The following is a 17,500-nucleotide window of genomic DNA, read 5'->3' on the forward strand; positions in this document are numbered from 1 at the left end:
CTGTCAAATTAAAGTTCTTCAGTCAGAGGTTCAGCTTACTTGATATATTGCATATGATCTCATGAGAGGAAGGGGTGTAACATGGATACAGTTCTTCAAAGAGGAGGAGATGATACAGCATTTTGTGTGGTGCAATGACACACAGAGAGCTGACATCATACTAGATAAGTCACTGCTGATACAGGAGCATTGGACAGTATAGTGAGTTGTGGTACTGATGAGACAGTTACGTTACTGACATGGCAGGACATCAGGACAATTTGAGATGGATTAGGATTCCTGTGGTTGGACATGTGAGATCAAATGGTGCACAAAGTTGAAAAGTGTAGGAATGTTAAGAGATGTGCTTATGGTGAAGGTATATATTACTAGGATATCGGCCCACCCTAGGCTCACCCACTACGCGGCCTCGCCCGCAGCTCGGCTGCTGCGTGGCCTCGCCTGCTCTATTGGCATGCGCAGCGCACAATTGCACAACTTCCCATCACTGATGACATCACTGTCACTGACGATGTCACAATGCCTATGACATCATCAGTGCCTATGACATCATCAGTGATGTCATAAGATGATTTTGGTCAATAATGATGTCACTGATGAAATCACTGATGATGGCGTAGACATGACATCATCAGTGATGTCAGACATTATGACATAATCAGTGGGACAAAAATGTAAACAAACAGATATTGCATAATATTACCTATGTTCCCATTAGACGTTACTGTTGGATTTCTGCTGTAATTAGGGATCTTTATTGTTTGTGTCCATTCAGCCTGGTCACCAGAATAAAATGTTGAGTATTGTACATCCTTATATAAAAGGGAGCAAGTGGACTCTGTTTCAGTTGGTTCCGTCTAATCTTTTGTCCCACTGATGATGTCACAATGTCATTATTGACCAAAATCATCTTATATCACAGCTCGTTCCTGCTAGGTCAGACGTTCCTATAGCCGGTGGGTATAATGGGAGGCGGTAATGCAACATAAAGGATGCCAACTGCCGTAAAACACCACAGAAGAAGAATCCACTGATATGCAGAACAAACAAATATCTCATTTTTTAAACAAAAATGCATTGCATATCGCGTTTGTAGATACATTTCAACGTTAGTGTTTTGCACAGTGTGTGGTCACCTTATGGCCCTGGTGAAGGAGGAGTAGAGCGGACAGGGTGGTATACCCTGGGGCTTGCTCCGGGCCCAGTAGTAGCTGGCGAAGGCCCCGGCCATCGTGCACTGCTCCAGGGCCAGGCTGAAGTTGAGCAGCCAGAGGAAGACCAGCAGGTTGGACAGCTGCAGGCAGAACAGGTAGCGGTGGTACGGTGTCTCTCCACCGTAGAAGGCAAACGTACACTGAGAGCCCAGGCAGGAGGCCGCGCCGGACACGTTCGTCCTGTTGAATGTCTGAGAGAAAGAGAAACGTGTTAATCTGCGTGATTTGTTATTATTATGATGAGTGTAGTTTGTAGTGTCATGTCCAAGCCCCAACCTCTGCTTCTGAAAAAATGTAGCCAATGCGGACGTACCAAAAACTGGAGTTCCTCGAATGGCCACTTGAGGCTGGCTGCAAAAGTGAGGAAATCCTGATACACCCCCATGTTAAAATGCCCGACTTTACAGAAGTGTTACAGTTCACTACCCTCTCTCGTAGGTATGGTAGTATTGATTGTTTATATGTCTTACATATTCTTTCCTATTTTGACTTGTTGACTACCTTACGCCACTGTGAAGAGGACGTACCTCAGAGTTGACTACCTTACGCCACTGTGAAGAGGACGTACCTCAGGGTTGACTACCTTACGCCACTGTGAAGAGGACGTACCTCAGGGTTGGACTACCTTACGCCACTGTGAAGAGGACGTACCTCAGGGTTGACTACATTATGCCACTGTGAAGAGGACATACCTCAGAGTTGGCACACAAAAATGTCCTTTCGTTGGGTTTATTCCAGCAACACCAGGTACAGTACAGCACACGGACGTTTCAGCCTAACGGCCTTCTTCAGCGTGTTGCTGTGTCAGGCGGAGATTTTTGTAACATATTTGTATTGTCCATTTTTATGTACTTAGTAATATGCATTCCAGCCCTAGCTTAATCTCTCCTGTCTGTTATCACAATACAGCGGGACCTCTTTCTAGGCCATTATAGTGGAAACGTGCAATTATTTAAGCATAATTCTTGTTTTAAAACATTTCTATTGTATTCTGTATTTTGTTTTGTATCTATCTGTAGTCCAGACCTGGCTTACTCCGCCTACCTGTCACTTTGAATACAGCAGGGCCTTTACCTAGGCCTGGTTCTGCTCTCCCACACAGTGGGACTGACCATTGTTATTTATATGCATACATTGTTGTATGTAGACATTTTCTTTGATAATGGAACTTTTGTATTGTGTATTGCTTGGTTCTTGAATTCTTTATATATTGTAACTGAATTTTCATATTTCGTTTATTGAAAGTACTTCCGCTCTCAGTGTATTTAGACGTCATCTCCGCCTGACACAGCAACACGCTGAAGAAGGCCGTTAGGCTGAAACGTCCGTGTGCTGTACTGTACCTGGTGTTGCTGGAATAAACCCAACGAAAGGAAATTTTTGTGTGCTGGCTCTCTTTCTCCTACTAGTACCTCCTGTGCCGTGCACCGAAACTTTGAAAACACCGGTGAGTGTGCTCGCTGCTGGCTTATGCCAGTTTGTTTGAACATACCTCAGAGTTGGACTACCTTATACCTCAGGGTTGACTACCTTACGCCACTCTCAAGAGGACGTACCTCAGGGTTGACTACCTTACGCCACTGTGAAGAGGACGTACCTCAGGGTTGCAGGTGCTGTTGGCGTAGGGGCAGTTTGCTTCAGGAGACATCACCTTGTAGACAGCCTCATTCGAGGAGGCTAGGAAACTGTGTTCACAATGTGTGTTAAGGTAGAAGTAGACATGGCTAGAAAGCAGGTCAAATGTCAAATCTACATGTAAACAGAACGCAAACCAAATAGAAATCATTGCCTCTTATTCTTGTTGGATACACAGCAGTTACAGCCCAGTAGCAGATACAGACAGCCATCAGGAGGAAGGTGATGACTGGATAGAAGAGGGTGGACATGATGTAGCCGATAGCTCTGCCCAAAGAGAAAAACAATAGGAACAGAGGTCAACAACTAACGAAAAACTAATTTGGTCATTTATTTTTTCTTGAATTAAAAATGAATACTAAAAATATATTGAAATTCAATATTGAATTTGTGATACTAGAATGCAACAATAGCCTAGATATCGTGGGGCAGAAAAATCTCGCCATCGCTAGAAAGATTTATGTCTCAGAAATAAACGTAATTCTGCATAGTCGTACTTTGTTGTCATTGAACTTTTAATTATTACATATCGTCCCATCGCTAAAAACTAATGATTATGGCAGATAGTTGAGGAGTTGTAGGAGTTTAATAAAGTTCATACTTGCTGGCCTCCCTGAGCAGGGCGATAGCCACCCGGACTCTTCTCCTTAAGAAGATCAACATCAACAAGATGGCTGCTTCTGCCGCTCCGAGAGACCCCACTGAGGGAGAGAACAACCAACAGAGACAGACCAAGATCAGGGCACGATCACACCTACAGAGTGATTTCTTTGGTCTGATCCACAGTGGAAAACCAGTGATACTTCCTGCCAGCACCTGGCTTGCTGGAGACGCTAAGCAGGTCTGGCTGTGATCAGTCCTTGGATGGGAGAACATCTGGTGCTGGAAGTGGTGTTGGAGGACCAGTAGGCAGGGCCGTAGCTAGCTATGAGGACGGGGAGGTCCGGACCTCCCCTAATATTTCAGAGATTTTTTTAATATTACAGAGATTTTTTTTTTTTTTTTTAACCAGGTTTGTCCCATTGAGATCAAAGATCTCTTTTACAAGAGAGACCTGGCCAAGAAACAGCAGCAACACAAAGTTACAACAAACAAACACATAAACACATACAATTGAAAAACATTAAAATGATCAAATAAAACATTTGCATACAGACAGCCTGTTCTCAAGAGATTTTACCATAGCCTTAAAACCATTAAGGTTACTAAGCTATTAAGTTTAAGATCAGACTGCAGACTGTTCCATGCGGTGGGTGCAGAGAACCTAAAAGCTTTCTTCCCCAATTCAGTTCGGACTTTGGGAACAGAAAATTGTAGAGTGTCCTGAGAACGAAGATTGTAAAAAAATAAAACAATCTGCATGGAAAACAGGAAAAGCATGAAAAACACGGGATCGCTTTTATTTTTAAACGAAAGGCAGGTCAGGCAGGAAGTCATCTGACGCCGCGTCCGCGGTAACTTGATTCTGAGAGAGCAGCAGCATGGTGGTGAGTGATGACTGTCTGTCTGCCTGGCCAGATAATTGAAGGTGAGCGAGCTGGGAGACAGTGAGCGAGTGAACGACAGACAGTGAGTGACACACACTGACAGATTTTTTAGCAACAACCAAGAAAGTAAGTGTCTAGTCTGTCTAAGTAATGTTACCTGTGTGACACGTTGGGATGCTACTGGCTAATCATGCATGATGCCAATTGCCAAGCTCCCGAAGTCAGGTATGCAGGTGGCTATATGCATGGTTTCAGTTTCATGACCCAATAAGTAACAAAAAGAGGTGGTGTAAAGTTAAAAACAACATACCGGTAATATATTTTATTTTTCAATCGTTCCTATCAGGAATAAATAAATGTCCCTCTGTATGTTTTTTTTATTATCGATGATGACTTTGTGTGTTGTGTACGGCTTGGGTTGTGTACCTGTGTTTGTAGGTGTCATTTTGATATGAATTTGGCTAAAACAGTTTGTGTTTGTTAGTTACAATTATGTTGACAGGAGAGCTGAGCAGGTGGTGACATGAAAGAGAATATACTGAATAATGACATCACAACAGTATAATCCTAATGTTGATTTAAAATGATATATTACTCTAAATATGGCTAAAAAAGGGGAAAAAAAAACTCAATTTTTTTTCGGCGGCGGCGCCGAATCCGCCTCCCCTTGCTGGACCTCCCCTATTTCGGAACCCTGGCTACGGCCCTGCCAGTAGGAGGTGCTCTTTCCTCTGGTCTCATGAATAATCACCCCAATGCCTCAGGGCAGAGACAGGGATCTGTGAGGGAGCATCGTCCTTCGGATGAGACAAACCGAGGACTCCCTGTGATGATCATTAAAGATCCCATCGACACTCTTCATAAGAGTAGGGGTGTAACTGTAACGGGTTTAATTTGGTTCATGTATGAATTTAACCAAAACACCACCATTTTCCTTCGTTTTGTATGTGAATGTCTTGTTTGAGTGTGCTGTGGTTGTTGCGTGTGAACACACCCCAAGTGGTGTGTCGCTTAGTGCACATGCGCACAGCTCCAGGAAGTCAGTTGGATGGGAGAATGAAACGAGATGGACGTGCTACTGATATCTCTGCCTGAGAACGCGTATTATTTATAGTTTATTTTGTATCAGTGTATGCAACCGTTTATTGTTTTATTTATTTTGTGAACAGTAAAGAGCTTGAGATCCACTACTGCCTGCCTCCTGACTCATGAATGTCGCCACACACAGTATGTATTAGCCTGAACACAACGCAGACGAAACACACCGGCTACATTGGTGCCGTGACCTTTTTGGATTCATCTGAGATCGATGTCGTTCGGTCGCCGTGGGAAGCTCGATCACTCGTTTTGTTTCAAGTTGGTCACTCTCGGCCGTGTGGGACATTTTTGAATAGACGGAGGAACTGCAGCTGGTGCGGCTAGGTGAGCTAACGTTAGCTGCCTAACACCGCACGTGTAGTGAAAAGCTAGCATGGTTGCTCAGGCTAGCCGTCGTGGAGTTTTCCCCAGCGTAGAGGAGCATGGAGAGAAGCGTCGGAGAATGACGGAGGAGCAAGCCAGGGAGCAGCGGTCGGCCATGCGGCGCTGTCCGGTGGAGATGGGGGAGCTGGTCGGTGAAGGAGCCCGGGGGCAGGCGCTGCAGAAGCGGGTCCAGGGTGAGCGCGTCGCCAGAGGTGCCATGGAGCTACGTGCGGGAGAGCCGGCGTCGCGGGAGTTCAGCTGGGTCGCCATGGACGGAGTTGGGGGTGAACGTGCCCTATTGTTCTGAACTGTTCCGGGTCTGTTATTTGTTTTGCCATGCTGTTGAGTTATGTCTTATTTAATTTTTCTGTAATAAGCATGTTTCACTGTAAAGAAAGAGACTGTGTGGATTCCTGAGCTGAGGAACGTGCTGCAGATCCCTGACTTGGTGGGGGCCTCCGATCACCTCTTCATGCTTTTCCCTCGGAGAGCGACGAGGACGTAGGTGGAGAGTGGCTGAACGAGGAGTAGCTGCTCACTGGGAACACTGGGACTGTTCAGGTGTTGCTGGGACGAGCCAAGGAGCCACGACAGAGACAGTGTCTTGTTGGAAGGAGTGTGTAACAATGCTGTATAGTGTATGATTTGTTTTGTTTATTTCAGGCTTGTGGAGAATATCGCACAGACAGTGGTTACATTTGGTATGTTGGCGAAGCACTGGGAATGGTGTAGCATAAAGCTAACGTAGCTATTAGATAGCTAGGAATTTTTGGATGTGTGTTAAGGGGTACACGGTCGCATGAGCCCAAAGGGACCACGTGTAGTGGGGTGTAGACTGCACCTCTATGTTCTGAAAGGGTTGGGGGTCTGATCAACCTGTGATTCCTTTTAATCTGTTTTACAGATAGTTTTCAAACTGAACTCAAAGATTAGATCTTTGCTAGCTGGTACAGGGGGCAAGATTGGGGAGTGTCTTACGGAAGCATGGTACTTGGTGTGAAGTGGAGCTTTGATGCAGGATGATTTTGGTGAAATTCAGGGGGGGTGAATGTAACGGGTTTAATTTGGTTCATGTATGAATTTAACCAAAACACCACCATTTTCCTTCGTTTTGTATGTGAATGTCTTGTTTGAGTGTGCTGTGGTTGTTGCGTGTGAACACACCCCAAGTGGTGTGTCGCTTAGTGCACATGCGCACAGCTCCAGGAAGTCAGTTGGATGGGAGAATGAAACGAGATGGACGTGCTACTGATATCTCTGCCTGAGAACGCGTATTATTTATAGTTTATAGTTTATTTTGTATCAGTGTATGCAACCGTTTATTGTTTTATTTATTTTGTGAACAGTAAAGAGCTTGAGATCCACTACTGCCTGCCTCCTGACTCATGAATGTCGCCACACACAGTATGTATTAGCCTGTACACAACGCAGACGAAACACACCGGCTACATAACCCCGGTGCCCTGGCTAAATTCCCACACAGTTACTTAATTGGCACACACACACACACACACACACACACCTGTAGGACCTTTGACGTGAACTTACAGAAGATGATCCATGTTTGTCTGAGCTGTAGATAGACCTGCAGGTCGGTGCTCAGGCCAACGTCTATGATGGTGACATCAGAGCCTGGCCTCGTGCTGAGCTGGGACAGCTGCATGGAGCAGTACCACATACCTGCAGACACACACACACACACACACACACACACACACACACACACACGTGCACATACATGCGCACATATACACAAACACGGGCACGCACACAATTCAATGAACTGGTTTAGATTTTTTTTTATCACCAACGTTTTTTCTTTAAGTGCACTGTGAAAAGTATCTGATGAAGACAAAAGTGTAAAACACTTGTATGCCTGTGACTAGCCTGGGTAAACCCAGCCCCCACGTGACCTGCTCTCAGAGTTCCAAGTCCCAGTGACTGGGAACTCTGAGAGCAGGTCACGTGGGGGCTGGGTTTACCCAGGCTAGCCTGTGACTGTGAGGCTCCGTGGTGCACAGAATAGGTTCTCAAACTGAGGTTTGGCCCTATGGTCCCTGATGGGCTTTCAGGGAGTCCCAAACTAAATGAGGGACAGTTTATTGAAATGATTGACTTCATTAGGTGTTGGCACTGGAAGATCCCACAGAGCTGCAGCACTGCCTGCACTAGTGCACTAGTGCTTGAGGACATAAACACATGAACTCATTAGGGAAGTGTGTACTGGGGTCATAAATCAAGTGAGAAGTAGGGTCATTTTCCCATTGACTTCCATACAATCAAACTTCTTTTTGCAGCCAGTGGAGTCACCCCCCGCTGGCCATTAGAGAGAATGCACGTTTAAGGCACTTTCCACATTGGCTTTATTTTTGCTTTATGTTTCAGGTTTGTTTGGATTCAATCCAAGGACACGCACGCATACACGCATGCACGCAGGCACGCACGCACGCGCACACACACACACACACACACAGGCACGCACATGGGCGCGCACACACGCAGGCACGCACACACGCAGGCACGCACGCACACACGCAGGCACACACACACACAGGCACGCACGCACACACACACACGCACGCACGCACACACGCGCACGCACGCATGCGCACACACGCGCACACACACACACACACACACACACACACACACACACACACACACACAGCATACCGTAGGCCAACAGCAATATGACAGAGATGATGGTGAACCAGAGCAGCAGCCCGGCGGTGAACCTCAGCAGCAGAATGAAGACTAGACTGACTGCCAAGGATATCAGCAGACCTCTGTAACACACACACACACACACACACACACACACACACACACACACACACACACACACACACACACACACACACACACACACACACACTTTATCTGAAGCTTTCAAAAGTAGAATCTGTTTCAAGATTTAACAAATTGGAAACAGTAGTTAATCCAAATGATTCTAACAATGTGTTTTGAATGCATGAAGGCTCCATCTTACAGTCTTTATGTTTAAGGACATGACTGTAATACAGACAAAAAACAAGACAGAACAAAGACTTTAAATGAAATTTAAATAATGAAACGTGGTTATCATCACTCTAGACTCAGCCCTCAGTCTTAATCCGTTTCACTCCTGTAAGACTGAGAATATTACTATTTAAATCTTTGCATAACGTTAGGTGGCGCTGTTGGAAGCCTTGCATCGGAGAACCAATCATGAGTGTTGTGGGCGGGCCTGCTTTCTGGGGGCAGTGACGCTCCTGCAGAACCGATGTCTCGCAAAACATCGCCGCGTTTGCGGAGAAACATATTAATCACTTAGAAACAAACCTGTTAATAGGACGTGTTTCATCCGGCCCCGGCGGCTAGAGGTCTTTCCCCCAGCGATAAGCCAGACTCCCGAGGCTAACGTTACAGAGCCTGCTGATGACTCACAGTAGCAAGCGGACCACTTCCGGGTAGGAAACATTATTGTAAAATAAACAACAGCTATAAATTTTGTTTGGAGCATATCAGCTTCATGCTCTGTGTTAGGACTATGATAAATGGCATTGCCGCTACCAAATAAAATTCTAATAATAAATGTAGGCGTGTCTGCTGCCGGCGGTTCTCGCCGGGCTCGGACAGACAGTTTCTGACAGTGAAATTCCCAGACGTTTGGTGGCGCAGCTCACCAAACGTCTCTGGGAGCCGAGACTATCATCACTCAGACTTGCGAGGCATTTTGTTTTAGTTTGTTTGATGGATTAAGCCATTAAACATTAATGCACCAACTTTGATAATTCATCAATTAAATTGATGTGGATGAAAGCGGGAAGATAATTAATACCAAACTTATTGGCAAATTATTTTTTTACTTGCCTATTGCAAATTCAGTCCTCTACTATTTAGTGTATGTTGAGGATTATAACAGCATCAGATCATTAGTTTGTCCCTCACAGTAATACACTTGAGGGATATTTATGTGAATGAATATGCATGTGTTATTTGTGTGTGTGTGTGTGTGTGTGTGTGTGTGTGTGTGTGTGTGTGTGTGTGTGTGTGTGTGTGTGTGTGTGTGTGTGTGTATTTACATGACTATCCATGCCCACGACTTGGCATAATCTTCTACTATCTTCATGCCCAGCTCCTTGGTGTCCACTAGCCCTGTTATACCACTGCCAACAGAAACAGAAATCATTCTTAATATACAAAAAGAGATGGGAAATATAGTAAAAAACTCATTTCTGCATCTCAAGGGTTTTGAATGAACTCTAAATAGAATTGTCGCATGTAGGCTAACTATTGATAGACAGCAAGCAAGAAAAAGAAAGAAAGAAAGAAAGAAAGAAAGAAAGAAAGAAAGAAAGAAAGAAAGAAAGATATATTACTTGGCAGCTTCTTGGAGTTCGTTAACGCTGCGTGCCGCGTCCAGAGCATCTTTAAACTGTGTCCTGTTGGCTACAGTCAGAGTCCCATTCAGAGTAATGAAGTCTGGTAGACATCTCTGCAGGACTGAGATACAGACAGAGAGACGTGAGGAAGGGTGACAACTTATTTAAAAACTTGCAGAATTTGTTGCAATTCTAGCAGTCGTGTTGTAAGGGAGGCCGTTGGAATGGGGTGGCTGATCCTTACATGGTCTGCTAGGTACGATCATGGAGGGACAGTCCTCGTCTCTTAGAACCAGAGATACCGGCTGGAAGAAACAGAAGAGAGAGAAGTCAGGGCATCGTGACATCTCAAGTCAAAAGACTGCTTCTCTTGCAGTACCTCGGGGCTGCCACCGAACGCTTCTCACCAATTAGCAAACCACGTGTTTAGTAGGGGTGTGCCACCTTAGGCACCTCACGATTCGATTGGATTACGATTAAGGGTGCTACGATTCGATTATTAAACTATTACGATTAATCACGATTTTCGATGCATCTTTTTCACCAAACAGGATTTTTTTTAAGCAAGGTATATTTGTCAGTATCCATTAATTAAAGTAAACAAACAAATGTACCTCCATTATCTTCAGTTGCGACTGAAGTCCACGCATCACATGTTACAGCCACCCTGCATGCTTTCTTCAGTGATTCCAGTTTCCAGTACTCCGGTTTTGGTCTCATTTTACAGTTAAGGAACTGCTTTCCGGGCGAAATACCGTATTTTTTGCAAATAAAGCAAATTTGCAATTTTTTGCAAATCGATAATCGAACATTGTGAATCGATTTTAATCGTCACGTGACTAATCGCGATGCATCGATTATACGATTAATCGGCACACCCCTAGTGTTTAGTACAATGTTTTATTCTTACCTATGACTTTGAATGGAAAAAAACTTTGGTAACGTGCTTTGGTAATCATTGTATAAAATCCATTTCCCCTAGAGGTTGCTTTTTACTGGGTTTGGGTGCTAACGGTGATGATACAATAGATAAGATACACAGCAGAGCGAAGGCTCATTGAATCCCAGCTAAAACTCTGCATTATACTACTACTGCTGCTGCTACTATTGCTATTAATACTACTGCTGCTGCTATTAAAACTACTCCTCCTACTACTCGCCTGAATGAAATGCCTGCATTGTAACATTGAAACGTAAAAGGCAGACGAGAGTTACGTATCCGCGGATTGCAGAAGTGTGTCTCTGTGTGTGTGTGTGTATGCATGTATATATATATATATATATATATATATATATATATATATATATATATATATATATATAAAACAAAACGAAAATCAAAGTTTTATAAATAATGTTTATTACAGTAACACAGTATTGCTAGCCTATATTACTTTATTGCTGTGCTGTGATCCCACTAACTCCTCCCTGCTGAATTTGTACGCTAGTGTTTCTGAATAATATATATATATATATATATAAATATTTTCCAGAATAAATATACATTGCTGTTACAATGTACCTTGTCAGGGTTATTGAAGCCAGGCTTACAGAACTGTCTGTAATATTCCCAATAACTCTTGCTGAGTTTGTGTTGCAGCTGCATATCACTGTAGGTGGCAAACCTGTCCGGGCACTTCACCACACACATCTGGAGGGAAACAGATAGACAGTATTGGTATCACTGCATTCTTAGTGTGCACTATATGTAGTATGCAGATTTTTATGTTGTAAAATGTTTCAATAGCTAGTTCTCTGCCCTGTAACCAGTGCACACTGCACAGTTCCCTAGGTAGGTCAATGATGACAATGAACAATGTGTGATAGACAGGAGCATGGGAAAGTGATGTTTGCAGCAGATAGACCATTAGTTATTACCTGAGTTGTAGGGCACTGTACCGGTTGATCAGTACATTAGTTACTACCTGAGTTGTAGGGCACTGTACAGGTTGATCAGTACATTAGTTATTACCTGAGTTGTAGGGCACTGTACAGGTTGATCAGTACATTAGTTATTACCTGAGTTGTAGGGCACTGTACAGGTTGCTCAGTACATTAGTTATTACCTGAGTTGTAGACACTGTACAGGTTGATCAGTACATTAGTTATTACCTGAGTTGTAGGGCACTGTACAGGTTGATCTGTACATTAGTTATTACCTGAGTTGTAGAGCACTGTACAGGTTGATCTGTACATTAGTTATTACCTGAGTTGTAGTGCACTGTACAGGTTGATCAGTACATTATTACCTGAGTTGTAGGGCACTGTACAGGTTGATCAGTACATTAGTTATTACCTGAGTTGTAGGGCACTGTACAGGTTGATCAGTACATTAGTTATAACCTGAGTTGTAGGGCACTGTACAGGTTGCTCAGTACATTAGTTATTACCTGAGTTGTAGGGCACTGTACAGGTTGATCAGTACATTAGTTATTACAGCACCTGAGTTGTAGGGCACTGTACAGGTTGATCAGTACATTAGTTAATACCTGAGTTGTAGGGCACTGTACAGGTTGATCAGTACATTAGTTATTACCTGAGTTGTAGGGCACTGTACAGGTTGATCAGTACATTAGTTATTACCTGAGTTGTAGGGCACTGTACAGGTTGCTCAGTACATTAGTTATTACCTGAGTTGTAGGGCACTGTATAGGTTGATCAGTACATTAGTTATTACAGCACCTGAGTTGTAGGGCACTGTACAGGTTGATCAGTACATTAGTTATTACCTGAGTTGTAGGGCACTGTAGAGGTTGATCAGTACATTAGTTATTACCTGAGTTGTAGCGCACTGTACAGGTTCATCAGTACATTAGTTATTACCTGAGTTGTAGGGCACTGTACAGGTTGATCAGTACATTAGTTATTACCTGAGTTGTAGGGCACTGTACAGGTTGATCAGTACATCAGTTATTACCTGAGTTTTAGGGCACTGTACAGTAGGTTGATCAGTACATTAGTTATTACCTGAGTTGTAGAGCACTGTACAGGTTGATCAGTACATTAGTTATTACCTGAGTTGTAGGGCACTGTACAGGTTGATCAGTACATTAGTTATTACCTGAGTTGTAGGGCACTGTACAGATTGATCAGTACATTAGTTATTACCTGAGTTGTAGGGCACTGTACAGGTTGATGAGTACATTAGTTATTACCTGGGTTGTAGGGCACTGTAGGTTGATCAGTACATTAGTTATTACCTGAGTTGTAGGGCACTGTACAGGTTGATCAGTACATTAGTTATTACCTGAGTTGTAGTGCACTGTACAGGTTGATCAGTACATTAGTTATTACCTGAGTTGTAGGGCACTGTACAGGTTGATCGGTACATTAGTTATTACCTGAGTTGTAGGGCACTGTACAGGTTGATCGGTACATTAGTTATTACCTGAGTTGTAGGGCACTGTACAGGTTGATCAGTACATTATTTATTACCTGAGTTGTAGCGCACTGTACAGGTTCATCAGTACATTAGTTATTACCTGAGTTGTAGGGCACTGTACAGGTTGATCAGTACATCAGTTATTACCTGAGTTTTAGGGCACTGTACAGTAGGTTGATCAGTACATTAGTTATTACCTGAGTTGTAGGGCACTGTACAGGTTGATCAGTACATTAGTTATTACCTGAGTTGTAGGGCACTGTACAGGTTGATCAGTACATTAGTTATTACCTGAGTTGTAGGGCACTGTACAGATTGATGAGTACATTAGTTATTACCTGAGTTGTAGGGCACTGTACAGGTTGATGAGTACATTAGTTATTACCTGGGTTGTAGGGCACTGTAGGTTGATCAGTACATTAGTTATTACCTGAGTTGTAGGGCACTGTACAGGTTGATCAGTACATTAGTTATTACCTGAGTTGTAGTGCACTGTACAGGTTGATCAGTACATTAGTTATTACCTGAGTTGTAGGGCACTGTACAGGTTGATCAGTACATTAGTTATTACCTGAGTTGTAGGGCACTGTACAGGTTGATCGGTACATTAGTTATTACCTGAGTTGTAGGGCACTGTACAGGTTGATCAGTACATTATTTATTACCTGAGTTGTAGGGCACTGTACAGGTTGATCAGTACATCAGTTATTGCCTGAGTTTTAGGGCACTGTACAGTAGGTTGATCAGTACATTAGTTATTACCTGAGTTGTAGTGCACTGTACAGATTGATCAGTACATTAGTCATTACCTGAGTTGTAGGGCACTGTACAGATTGATCAGTACATTAGTCATTACCTGAGTTGTAGGGCACTGTACAGATTGATCAGTACATTAGTTATTACCTGAGTTGTAGGGCACTGTACAGGTTGATCAGTACATTAGTTATTACCTGGGTTGTAGGGCACTGTAGGTTGATCAGTACATTCGTTATTACCTGAGTTGTAGGGCACTGTACAGGTTGATCAGTACATTAGTTATTACCTGAGTTGTAGGGCACTGTACAGGTTGATCAGTACATTAGTTATTACCTGAGTTGTAGGGCACTGTACAGGTTGATCAGTACATTAGTTATTACCTGAGTTGTAGGGCACTGTACAGGTTGATCAGTACATTAGTTATTACCTGAGTTGTAGGGCACTGTAGGTTGATCAGTACATTAGTTATTACCTGAGTTGTAGGGCACTGTACAGGTTGATCAGTACATTAGTTATTACCTGAGGTGTAGGGCACTGTAGGTTGATCAGTACATTAGTTATTACCTGAGTTGTAGGGCACTGTACAGGTTGATCAGTACATTAGTTATTACCTGAGGTGTAGGGCACTGTACAGGTTGATCAGTACATTAGTTATTACCTGAGTTGTAGGGCACTGTACAGGTTGATCAGTACATTAGTTATTACCTGAGGTGTAGGGCACTGTACAGGTTGATCAGTACATTAGTTATTACCTGAGGTGTAGGGCACTGTCAGGTTGATCAGTACATTAGTTATTACCTGAGTTGTAGGGCACTGTACAGGTTGATCAGTACATTAGTTATTACCTGAGTTGTAGGGCACTGTACAGGTTGATCAGTACATTAGTTATTACCTGGGTTGTAAGGCACTGTACAGGTTGATCAGTACATTAGTTATTACCTGAGTTGTAGGGCACTGTACAGGTTGATCAGTACATTAGTTATTACCTGAGTTGTAGGGCACTGTACAGGTTGATCAGTACATTAGTTATTACCTGAGTTGTAGGGCACTGTAGGTTGATCAGTACATTAGTTATTACCTGAGTTGTAGGGCACTGTACAGGTTGATCAGTACATTAGTTTTACCTGAGTTGTAGACACTGTACAGGTTGATCAGTACATTAGTTATTACCTGAGTTGTAAGGCACTGTACAGGTTGATCAGTACATTAGTTATTACCTGAGTTGTAGGGCACTGTACAGGTTGATCAGTACATTAGTTATTACCTGAGTTGTAGACACTGTACAGGTTGATCAGTACATTAGTTATTACCTGAGTTGTAGGGCACTGTAGGTTGATCAGTACAGCAGGGTTGGCACATTTCAGGATGTTAAAATAGAACAGGATGGGTTTATTCCTGCAACAATATAAAGAAGAAAAAGATTAAGATGAAATGTGATCATCCAAAACAAAGACCCATATTAGAGAAATACATTGTTGCCTTTGAACAAACCCCAGAGAAAGGGCGTGAACTTGTTTCTGTCAATCAAAGATGGGTATAGCACCATATCAATATAGCTAACTAGTTCACTAGTTTGTGAACACTTGGGTTTATCTGTGGCTGCATCCCCTATGTCTTGTGACTGCATTGCATTGTGGTCTATTGAGGCTACTGTGGGTGGAGACGTTGCTCTCTCTCCTCTTCTCTGATGGATTTCTCCCTGTGTGACTGTTGAACGTCTCTCGGTGCACTTGCTGTAATTGCTGCAATATGAGTGCATTGAACTTTCTCTTCAGAAGAGGTGGGCAGTATTGGGGCAGCACAGGGCCGGTTCCAGAACAAGATGACTAGGGGTGCATCCTAGATAGGAAGGGGTGCAGATGCCCGGCCGAAGGCCATGTTATTTTACATGTTTTTTTACTAAAAAAGAATGCATTTGACCTTCATTTCAAGTAGAATGATACCACCCAAGCAAGAATATTTCAAGTGTTTCAAGTGCTTTACTGAGATATTTGGACCATATAATGATAATACAATTATCTCAACCTTAAAAGGTTACATGTAGGTGCCAAAAAGCCATACATTCACATCAAAGAACAAAGAAAAACAACAACTATAATTAAAGTTTAAACAGTAAGTGTGCAGCTGCAGCATTTATTTATTTTTATTTTTTTATTTATTTTTACTTTTCAACTTAGCATGCAGACAATTAAAACAAGGGTGCAATGCATGCTTTTGCACCCCCGTAGAACCGAGCCTGGGGCAGCAACTTGTTCAGCGGCAGAACTCTTCCTAGACAGACAGCGTTAGGATCCTGATGGACTTGGCATGAGGACAAAAGATGGGAGGTAATTCCCTCAAACTGAGTGTATCACTGTGTGATACACTGGGAGACAGACTCATTCAAACATGTTCATAGACCTGCAACTGTAAAAACACTGTTCAAGACTAATCTCCAAGATGAAACATGACCTATTTTGCTTTTTTTATTCGCTCACAAGAAAACTCTTTGGCATGTAACCACAAGTCATCACCAGTAGGTGGCAGTGCAAGTCAGAGAAACAATCAACAGCCAACAACAACTTCTGTGTCGCTTGTATTAGGCTTGAATAAGGAGTAAGAGTAGGCTTAGACTGATATATCAGATTGACATTCAAGTTCAGGGGCCTCATTTATCAATATGTGTCTAGAATCCATCCCTACTACAACTGCCTTCCACCCTGACAAGAATAATATTTTAGGTGAAAAACTGAAGATTTCTCATTTTCTGGCATGGAAGACTTGATCAATGTTCACTACTCCCCACATCAAATGCTACATTAGACCTCCACTTTGGAGTGCATGTGAGGGTCTGTTTTTAGTATGCAGGGTGTAGTAGTGATGGTGACTTACGCATTGGGGGTTTCCTTCTGACCACAGAACTGGCCATAGCTGTCTGTAGGATGAAGCACCTTCCTTGGGTCCCCATGCAACCATGCTAGACAGAGACAGACAGAGACAGAGACAGAGACAGAGAGAGAGAGAGAGAGAGAGAGACAGAGACACAGACAGACAGAGACAGAGAGAGAGAGAGAGAGAGAGAGAGAGAGAGAGAGAGAGACAGAGACAGAGAGAGCGGGAGAGAGAGAGACAGACAGACAGAGAGAGAGAGAGACAGAGACACAGACAGACAGAGACAGAGAGAGAGAGAGAGAGAGAGAGACAGAGACAGAGACAGAGAGA

General features: G+C 43.2%; 1 protein-coding gene across 1 annotated transcript in view; it reads right to left on the bottom strand.

Annotated features, from left to right (window-relative positions):
• LOC310792242 (choline transporter-like protein 5-A) overlaps positions 1 to 17,500 on the bottom strand; it is a gene marked incomplete at its 5' end in the record, with an annotated part of 60,094 nt that overhangs the window by 10,853 nt on the left and 31,741 nt on the right. Inside the window, 12 exons of the mRNA XM_083653969.1 lie at positions 1,137 to 1,405; positions 2,812 to 2,899; positions 3,024 to 3,116; positions 3,451 to 3,550; positions 7,346 to 7,477; positions 8,471 to 8,583; positions 9,862 to 9,945; positions 10,159 to 10,282; positions 10,406 to 10,466; positions 11,684 to 11,812; positions 15,610 to 15,694; positions 17,171 to 17,255. Of these exons, the coding sequence (XP_083510095.1) occupies positions 1,137 to 1,405; positions 2,812 to 2,899; positions 3,024 to 3,116; positions 3,451 to 3,550; positions 7,346 to 7,477; positions 8,471 to 8,583; positions 9,862 to 9,945; positions 10,159 to 10,282; positions 10,406 to 10,466; positions 11,684 to 11,812; positions 15,610 to 15,694; positions 17,171 to 17,255 (1,363 nt within the window). The remainder of the gene's footprint in view (positions 1 to 1,136; positions 1,406 to 2,811; positions 2,900 to 3,023; positions 3,117 to 3,450; positions 3,551 to 7,345; positions 7,478 to 8,470; positions 8,584 to 9,861; positions 9,946 to 10,158; positions 10,283 to 10,405; positions 10,467 to 11,683; positions 11,813 to 15,609; positions 15,695 to 17,170; positions 17,256 to 17,500) is intronic.

This window comes from Poromitra crassiceps, assembly GCF_964638095.1.
Source record: "Poromitra crassiceps genome assembly, chromosome: 17".
Classification (NCBI taxonomy): domain Eukaryota; kingdom Metazoa; phylum Chordata; class Actinopteri; order Beryciformes; family Melamphaidae; genus Poromitra; species Poromitra crassiceps.